Source organism: Myotis nattereri, assembly GCF_964212035.1.
Source record: "Myotis nattereri genome assembly, chromosome: 8".
NCBI lineage: Eukaryota > Metazoa > Chordata > Mammalia > Chiroptera > Vespertilionidae > Myotis > Myotis nattereri.
The window spans coordinates 84,853,586-84,863,648 of record NC_138083.1 but is presented as its reverse complement, the minus strand read 5'-3'; the positions used below and the strand labels follow the sequence as shown (position 1 = coordinate 84,863,648).

General features: G+C 56.1%; 1 protein-coding gene across 1 annotated transcript in view; it reads left to right on the top strand.

The window, feature by feature from the left end:
• Positions 1-255: 255 nt before the first annotated feature.
• MYO5B (myosin VB) overlaps positions 256-10,063 on the top strand; it is a gene marked incomplete at its 5' end in the record, with an annotated part of 193,696 nt that continues 183,888 nt past the window's right edge. The window contains one exon of the mRNA XM_081097589.1: positions 256-282. Within this exon, the coding sequence (XP_080953715.1) occupies positions 256-282 (27 nt within the window). The remainder of the gene's footprint in view (positions 283-10,063) is intronic.

Sequence of the window (10,063 nt, the reverse complement as noted above, 5' to 3'; positions counted from 1 at the left end):
GGGAGCGGCCCGCTCCTCCCCCGCCCGCCGCCGCCGCCGCCGCGGGAGTAAAGGTCGCGGCTGGGAGCTGCGGCCGCGGCGCCTCCAGGAAGCCGGCGGGCAGGTCGGGGAAAGGGACGCGGAGCACCAACTCCCGCCGGGAAGATGGCGCCAGGCGGGCGGGCCGCGCACTGAGCCGCCGCCGAGAGCCGACCGCCCGCGCCGGGCGCGAGGAGGCCCCCGCGGGACACGGGCCCGGCTCGGCCGCCGCGGGCCATGTCGCTCAGCGAGCTCTACAGCCAGGTGGGTGCGGGCGGCGCGGGGAGTCGGGGCGCCCGGAGCCCGCCCACCCTCTGCCGCCTCCGCGGCCCCCGAACTTCGGCGCCGGAGAAAGTTTCCGTCCGGGAGGGAGCGCCCGCTCGCCCGGCCGCGGCTCTGCCCCGCCGCCCTCCCCGAGCCCGCCGGCCGCCGCCGCTCTCTCCGGAGCCGCGGGGCGCGGGGACAGCCCCCCGGGGGCGCCCGTGGGGTCGGGACCCCGGGGACCCGGGAGCTCCGGGGCGGCCTCCTGAGGTTCCCGAGGCGTCCTTGCCCCCGCGGACCAGCGAGGGGACCCCGGGCTGGCGGGAGGAGAGAGAGGGGGTCCCAACCTGGTGTCGGGGCGGCGGCGGCGGGTGGGGGAGGGTGGGCCGGAGCGAGAGGTGCTCCCAGGTCTCCAGGCGGGGCCGCGCGGTCACCACCCCAGGGAGCGCCCTCCCGGGGCTGCCTCGCTGCGGGGAGGGTCGGAGTCACGCAGAGCCGGGGGGGGGGGTTGCGGGGAGGAGGGGGTGCGGGGGTCCAGGTGCCTCCCAGGCGGGTGGGTGCGTGGGGACGGGCGGCGGGCAGGCACCGCTTCCACGCGGCGGCGGTGGGACAGTTGGACCAGCCGCTCCCGAGCGCCGTGCCGAGCCTCGGGGTCCCTCGGGTTTCAGCTGGGCGCGGGGTGCGGGGACGGGGGCCTCTAAGGACGCGCCCCAGCCCTCCCCCCTTCCTAACATAAGTTTCAGGTGCCCCGACGCTTCGCCTGTGTGTGGCCGGGACACTCGACGGTGCCTGTGCGCAGGTCCCGGTGCAGGGCGGGGGGGGGGGGGTCGGGGTCGGGGGTGCGATGCCCAGCTCCCCGCCGGGCTGCAGGCTGGGCAGAGGGGAGAGCCCCTTCCGCCCCTTCACCTGGGGCCGGGCCGCTGCCCTCGCGCGGGCGAGACCTCCTGCGGGGGGGTGGGGGACGCGGCTTTCCTTCGGCGAACCTGGGAGGGCGCGAGGTGGCCACCGAGGGTGTCACCTGCCTGGGGTGGGGTCTCAGCCGCCTCGGACCCCACCCCACCCCACCCGGCCCCCCGGCAGCTGGGAGGGGAGGGGCTGAGGTTCCAGCCGCGTGCACCCTCCGCGTCGGGCTTTGGGGAGAGAGTCTGCCCCACCCCCTGCCCCCGGGGCGGAGCTCCGGAGCCCAGGCTTCCAGTTCTTTCCCGGACGCCAGCACGGGGACCTCCGCGAGGGGCGGGACCAGGGGTGCAGGGGGACCCGAACCTGAGTGTGAGGCGCTGAGCTCTGTCCCCCAACGAGTGACGGTGAATTGACTGCAGGGCATCGCCCAGTCCTGGCCTCGGGCATCGCCCAGTCCTGGCCTCGGGCATGCGTGGCGGCTGCATGCCATGGAGCGAATGGAGGACGGAGCCAGCCCTTCTTGTAGGAGCCTCCTCAGCGTTCCTTCCCAAAGATGCGGGTTCACACTGGGCTGCTCTGCAGGCAACACTCTCAGAGGAAAACACTCGGTTAAGTCTGACTCGAGAGGCGTGTGTTGCAGGCTCACTTGGGAGTGGTGAGCCCGCGGGAGTCCAGGTTGTAGGTACCTGTCAGGACTTCAGGGGGCGGACCACACTGTTCACCAGGAAGAGGCAACGGGAGGACACGCCAGACACGCGGCTTCTGCATTCGTGTGAGGGTTTGGCATACTCCAGGAAGAGTTATTAGGATTTCTCCCTGGGGCTGTGGGGGACCGAGCCTTGCTCTGTTAATGGGTTTCTAGTTCTTAATCGTTTTTAGATGGATGGGTCTGAACTGGATGAGATGTTTCTGTGGGCAACGCGGTCGCGTCCAGCTTGTGTCCTGGGCAGTGGCTTTTCTCTCTGGCAGAGTGGAACGCCCATGCCTGACGGTGAGAAGCAGTCGCATTGTTTTCCAACCATCCTCATCCCACTTGCTAGGCTGGATTCTCAGGATGCGTGTGAATCACAAGGCAGACAGAAACTGCGGCTACTCTGATTCACTGCGCTTCTGAGGGGACGATTTGCTCATGTTACTGCAGCATCCAAGTGGCCAGTGATCCCTTTTACTCTTAACCTGCTTGTCTAACCATGCACGCTGGATCCAGGCACGCGCTTCACTGTGTTATGCAGGCTGGAAATAAGGACCCATTACACCAACCGCGTTTATAACTGGGATGGAAATTTCAAGGCCCTTTATTGATTATACCTGTTGCTTTGGCGATACAGTTGGAAGATGTGATTATTGCAATGAGACAGATGTTGTTATTGGAACGAGACACACGTTTCCGTGTATAAATGAGCTGTAGGTATGAAGTCTCAGGTTTCAGGTGAGGACTTAGTCTACCTGTCTGTTCCTGGTTGTCGAAGGAAAGACTTCTTCCCCCGCCACAACCCCCGCCCCCCAGCACACCCCCCCCAGCACCCCCCCCCACCCCCCACCCCCCCCCCCACCCCCCCCCCCCCCCGTTGCTGCTTCCCTGCTCCTTGTCAGTCAGCTCTCTTCAGCTGACAGCTCAAGTGCGACGTGGACATATTCGTTTTGGAGTTGGTTCTAGTCGTTGACAAAGGGCACTTCCCATAGCAAAGGCTTCCTGCTTGTGGAAGACCCCACGCCTCGCCCTGGAGAAATCGCTTTCTTTGTGTGGCGGCTTTCCTGGGGGGAAAGGGCATGCCCCGCGCTTGGAGGGTGATGTCAAAGTGAGTCAGCCCCATCCACTCGCACGGCAAGGCGGGGCTGGTGAGTGTTACCACGTTGCTTCCAGCCCACAGGAAAAGACAGTGTGGGCTCTTTAATTTGTGCAGGTTCCAGGAAGACGCCCAAACACGTGTAAGCGTGGCAAGCACAGTTTAATGATGATGATTGCAGAAAATGGTCTGATTTTTAAAGTGTCGAATCCATAACCTCTCCCTCAGGCTGAGTAATGCAAGTCTTCTCCCACACAAGGGTTGTTCTGGGTGAAATTTTAAATATTGCTCTGTCCAGTGATACGCTTTTCAGCATGCTTCTAGCCAGCAGAGTGACGAAATCACCAGACTGAAACCTACCTTTAGGTAATCCTTTCCTGCTTGGGTTTTAATGGACAGGTGCTGGTTCTGGGTGCTGCTAGGGTGTGACTTTGAGCATGAGGGCCGCCACTCTAAGGCTCCCGTTGGGGGCCAGTCCTCTTGTGCTTTTGGGCTGCTGTCCTCTAACTGTCCCTTCCTTATGGATCAGGTCATGCAGGCTTCTCCCAGTCCCAGTCCTTCCCTGCCCCGAGTCCCCCCTCCCTTTCCCCTCTGTACCCCTTTCTCAGGTGGGCCTATAAGCCCAGCGGGCCCTACCTGGGCCTGCCGGTCACCATCAGCATTTCAGCGTTTCCGTGCAAATTGTCAGTTCACAGGGCCTGTCCTCTGCCTGCCTGTTGCCTGTATGCACCAAACAAGCGTGACCTGCACCCCCCCCCCGCCCCCGCCTTGTTGATCATTTTTCTCATGTCACATCTCCCCACTTAGGCTGAGATGGGGAGACAGAGGCTGTATGGAACACTCGGGGAGCCTCCGGTGTGTATAGTGCTCCGCCTTAGTAGGGGCTTGTTTGGGAGATTGTCCCCTAGGTCCCCCCGAACCCTCATCCCCCCAAGTCCTGCTGGAACTTTTGTAGCCATTTGCGGACACCCAGTTTCTCCACTTGGGCGTCTTGGAAGACCTCGCTTTTTAGCTGTAAGTTTCTTCCCATTTTCTTCTGGTTAAAGTGTGCCTGATGCTGCATTTCATCAGAGGTCTTCCCCTTTATGGGGGTGCCCTGCTCACCGCCTATTGGCTGGGCATGTGTCTGATGGAAAATGAGCCCATCGTCCTCACTCAGGTGTCAGCATGGCCACCCTCCACGCAGGGGCATCTCAGCTGGACACGAGGAGGAGCTCTTCGCGTGGTCTGGGTCCTGGCGTGGGTGAGCACTGGTCATATCGTGCTAGTTTGCTGTGGCAGTGACCAAGCTTATATATCTGGGCGCCGAGTTCATGGCTCAGAATGCTCCTCTGACTTACATTTATCCACTGACTTTCAAAGCATTGCCCTTCTTGGAGCGATTCTGGCAGTGACACGGGCCCGTAGGCTTTTCTGTCCTTTGCTGAGGAGGCTCGTCATGAAAAGTTCCTGGTTTCTCCAGAGAGCTTCGGCTGTTATAAAATTCAAATGCGTTGTGACATGAAATTCTGAGGGTAATGAGAACATCCAGACGCCTCTGCATGGAATTCAAAGAATCCGGCATGAAGAGGGTCAGGCCCCCGGCTGAGAGACCAGCCTCCGCGAGAGAAAGGCCCCGGGCAGCGGTGTGCCAGTTCCGCGTGCACGGTGATGGCACACTGTGCGTCTTAGGGGAAGGATGAAAAGGTGAGATATTTGGTCCTGGCTGGGTTGGCTCAGTGGATACAGCGTCAGCCTGCGGACTGAAGGGTCCCAGGTTCGATTCCGGTCAAGGGCATGTACCTTGGTTGCGGGCACATCCCCAGTAGGGAGTGTGCAGGAGGCAGCTGATCGATGTTTCTCTCTCATCCATATTTCTAACTCTCTATCCGTCTCCCTTCCTCTCTGTAAAAAATCAATAAAATATATTTTAAAAAAAGAAAAAAGAAAAGAAAAGGTGAAATATTTGAACTGGCAAATTGTGCCATATTCAGTTCTCTACTGTGTGCCCTCGCCATTCACTTCAGACTCTGGTTCCACTTGTATTTGCTGACTGCCCATCCAGACCCTAGTGCAGACCCACCCATGCATGGTGCGTGCTCAGAACATGCTGCCTGACTTTATTACGCGGCGCCCTTGTCATTGGAGGTGTTTTGGAGGAGAATACATACAGAATAATACTATTTTTATGAATTTCTGAAATCAGCAAAATGAGCAGAATAAGGCTCTATATGTGATAAAAGCATGAGGGAAAAGCCAGGGATTGGGGAAAGGAAAACTGGAATGGTAGTTCGGGGGTGGGGGGGGTGGGGGGTGGGGTGGAGGGTGGGGGCGGAGCGGAAGCGGCGCAGTTGGCATCTGCTGGAGAGCGTGGTGAGTGCGCATTCATTTCATTACCGCACCTCATCAATCACGCATCCTAAAGAAGGTGATGCTGCGGGAAATAGGATGAGCTCCAAAGCCAAATTTTAAAAAGCTTTGAGATTTTCTGATTCTCCATTTTACTTGTTTATGTGCATGCAATGGATGGTCGAGCGTCTGTATTGGCAAAACTGCTCTCATGGAAGATCTGGGTTGAATCTTATGCTCATATCCCTCCCAGTCCCCAAGATTCAGAATAAATATATATATATATATATATATATATATATATATATATATATATATATGTATATTTCAGAGAGGAAGGGAGAGAGAGAGAGAAACATTAGTGATGAGAGAGAATCACTGATCAGCTGCCTCCTTCACTCCCTCTACTGGGGATCCAGCCCACAACTCGGGCATGTGCCCTGATGGGGAGGAATTGAACCGTGACCTCCTGGTTCCTAAATTGATGCTCAACCACTGAGCCACGACGGCAGGCAGATCAGCTTTGTGTACTGTAGGAACAGTAAATGCCACTGAATGGGTTTAAAGCCCACCTGTGCTCTCCTGTTTCCGGGCCAAGGCACTTCGAGGAAAGGCCTTCTTTCCATCAGGGGCTACCTGCACCCTAACGTTGCCTTCTCCTGTCATGTTGGCTTAGAGTTCCCAGTGAGAGGCCCATCTGCTCCCTCTGGCACTTGCCTAAATCCATGGAATGTGAGTCCACGTCAGGAGATAAGGAAATGTCGTTTTCCTTTCTTATTTCTGTGCCCAGAGGCTTGGCACAAGGCTTGAATGTGGAATAACAGCGAAGCACTACTAACATTTGTGGATGTGTAAACTGTCACTGCCTTCTTTTTGAATATCCTAATTTTACACATAATTCTGAGCACACACACACACACACACATAGATATATATTCTGCACTTACCTTCCTATCATTTACATGAAGAGCATAAGCTCTTTATTTTTTCCCAATCAAATCTCATCAGAACTCGGCGATATTTGCATGATTGGGTCGAGGCAGACAGGAGTCTGCATCATTCCCGTGAGAGCAGACAAAGCAGGTGGCTTTCAAAAGAGACAACAGCGAATCGGGAAGAGAAAATGGATCACGTCTGCTTCCGCTGTCTTCTCTCCCACGGGGACGGCGATGATGCTCCTCATAGTTTTCATCCGGAGAGTCAGACCCTCTTTTATATTCATTGCGCAGCCAACAACTGTGCGGGCACCTCCCGCCTCCCGGGGTGCATGTCAGCGCCCCCGCAGGAGGCAGCGAGGAAGGGCCCGGCGCTGCAGGGCAGCCCTTTGACCTTGAGCTCTTCCCATCCAGTGGTTCATTGGTTGTGTGACTAAGCATCGAGGAGGTACTAGTACATTAAAAGGAGATACATGGCTCCATCTCACCTCATCAGATTTAGTCACATTCTCTGTTGGCCCGTACTCACTAATGAGGGCTGATGTTCGTTTGTAAAATAGGGAAAAGGCGAGTCCCCTCAGCCACAAACTGTGTTTCTTTGCTATCAAGCGGCTTGCTCTTTTTAATTGTCATTTTACTGGGCGTGTGTGTGTGTGTGTGTGTGTGTGTGTGTGTAACTGTGTAACAAGCTGCTGCACCGGAATGGTGAGAACACCCTAACACTGTGATTAGTTTATAACGGACATGCTCGATCCCACCCCTCCGCGTGAATGCTTTTTCTTTCGGGATAGCCTCTTTGGCAGAGGGGTGAGGATCCTGGAGCCCGTCAATACCTTTTCTGAAATTGGCTTCAAATCTGGTGGTGTGTGTGTCCTTGTTTTGTTTATATGCAATATAACTTTATGCCGGAGTGTAGGCTTTCTGTCCTGGAAATAGCCAAGAGTTATTCAAAGAGCCGAGCTGGTTGAGTGTGGTAGGGATTGACTGACACATTTCTATTATGGACCAAGTGTGACTCCGGGGCTCTCCTACATCTCCTCCTCCTGGGGAGTTACCATCCGTGATCCATCAGCGTAGCGCTCTCGGCCTGTCTGGAAAAGACTCATTTGCATGTAGCAGTTCTGGTCTGTTTGCTTAAAAACTTAAAGGCTCACAGAATTTTATAGTTACCACTGATTTATAGTCCCACTGAATTGTATTAATATCCACACATAGATGGGTACATGTGGGTATGTAATTGCCTTCATGTTGTGATAAGTGGAAAGCATTAATAGATATCTGCTGATTGAATAATCGCGTGGAGAGTTTATTCCACTTCCTAGAATGCTCTTTCGAAAGCAGATGGAAGGAAGCTCTTTGTATATTCCTTCCCCTGTAATGTTAGCCGCGGAATAGAAGATGAGACAGGAGGATAACATAGCATTATTCACAGGAGCCAAGAGTTGTAGGCGCTGTCCAGTGTCCATCGGGGTGACTGGGGAAGCAGGATGCGGCCGGTCCTTCGTTGGCATGTTATTCAGCAAAGAAGGAAATCCTGGCACATGCGACACCCTGGGTGAACCTTGAGGACATATGGTCAGTGAAATAACGCAGTCACCAAAGGACACATACTGTGTGAGCCCACGTCCATGAGGTACCTGGCGGAGTCAGATCAGAGAGACGAGAGCAGAATGGCGGTTGTGGGAGGGAGCGGGGACCTGAACTGTACACTTAAGAGGCAGATCTTACATGGTGTGTTATACCTCAGTAAAACCCTAAACTCCAGGGGAAATGGGCAGGAAAAGGAGAGGTTAAAAGCATAATCTTCTGACTGGATAGACCTGGATTGTAAGACCTGTTTTCCCCTTTAATCAGCTGTATGACCTTAGGCAACCATTTAACCTCCAGGCTCGGTTATCTGCAGAAAAGGTCAGAAGTTTAGGGGCGTGCTGATGAGATAAGAGGAGAAAGTGGGAGCTGAACAACCCTGGGGTGTGCTGATGAGATAAGAGGAGAACTTGGGAGCTGTTGCTAGGAGGAGTCTTGTCCTTGGGGAAGCCCCAGGCCCAGCTAGGGCATGTGGGGTGAGAGTTTGAAGGGCTGGGAAAGTGCTCTGGCTGCTCACTCAGCCACCCCGGAGCGGCCGCCGCCAGCCTGGGATGGCTCCTCTCCTTGGCGGAGCACCAGCCCTGCTGGAGAAGCTCCAGGCTGTGCACATGCCTTCCCTTTTGAGGTGTGGGGAGGAACGGAGCAAACGGCATATTAAGGTCCCGGCTTTAAGGTCCCCCCATCATCTCAAATCTTCATCCCTGGAGCTTCAGACCTGACTGCCCGTAGCTTACAATCGGTGGAGGGGGGTGGGCTTCCCCCACTTTGTGCTGAGAGAGCATCCCACCTGGACACCGCTAGTGGACGCCCGGGTCTGTCTGTAGCCCCCCCTGGCACTTGGTGTGCTTGGCTATTTTGGTTTCAAGGGCATGTCAAGATGTGGGCTCTATTCTGAGGATGCCCTCTCGGGAGCCAGGCGTGGCCGGTCTGAGCAATACGGCTTAACAGGCACAGCACTAGGGAACCAGGAAGATGCTCGCGACCGCCAAGACGGGAGGGACCAGGCTATCCTGCCAGCAGCCGATGCCATCGCCGGGATGCAATTGCTCCCCAGGGCTCTGCTCTTTTTCCTGTCTTCTCGCCTCGACTTTCTGACTCTCCAGGTCCAGTTTAGATGGGCTCCTCTCTCCGCCTGTGATGTCATCGCTGTTCACTAGCGAGAGAAGCTCTGAAGCCTCTGTACAGGCAGCCTCTTGATGGGTGCATCTGGTCCAGGTGGCTCTGCCTCAAGGAACTTCCCACGATGGCCCAGTCCCCGGGAACCGTGCCTTTTCCGAAGCAGAGGCTGTGGGGGTGGCAGGCACTGGAGCCATGGGTTTCCCACGGAGGGGTACCTCAGAAGGACCCCCAGAGCCAGTGAAAGTGTAGATGCTGCCTTTCACCCCATTGAGTAGGATGGGGGAGGCTTTTGCTGGGCCTGGTTTCATTTCTGGCTAGATCTGGTTAGTTCTGGTGCTTGCACCCTCCTGCCTGAGTTCCTAGTCTGGATTCTGACCACCAGCAACTCCTGCCTTGGATTCGGGTGATGGTTCCCATTCTCACTTGCTCTCACACCCCAGAAACAGTGCTGGGATATGGACCTTAAAACCTGCTGTGACAAATAGCCAATAAGAACCCCTTTCTTTTTGGGTTTTGTCCATCTCTGCTGAACGTGTTCTAGGTCCTTTTTCTGCAGTTGCTTTCTCCCCCCCCCCCCCCCCACACACACACATTCCTTAACCTCTGTAATCCATCCTTAATAAAGGCCCTAGGGATCGCCTACTGTTAATATCCCTGCAATCTGACTGGCTGTGTGAAACCAAACCCCACTCAGCTTGCCGCTGGGGTTACACAACACTCAGCCATGTAGAGAGTTCTCGCTGAATGGGACAGATGCTAAGGGGATCCGTCTGAACGGCGCTCACGGCGCAACGTGAACCATCTCAGAAATCAGAAGCTGCCTGAGTGCCGGCCACAGAGCAGTGCCGTGCGTGCGGGGCTGTAAGTAACCCCAGCAGTCCCCGACCAGGAGCCTGTGTCTGAAACCCCGGGGCCAAGTGCAGCCGCTCATTAGTTAGGCTGCGACTGCTCTGCCCGCGATCCAGTAGGCCAGCCCCCGGCTTAACGCTGGACTGTAAAAGCGCACCTCATGCTTCTTGCGCTTTGCCAGGGGCTCAGTGGTCGCACTTCCCTGCGGAGCTCTGTTTATGCATCTCAGGGTTTTTCTGTTAAGTTACCGGGCAGGGCAGGCACCTTAAGAAATCGTCA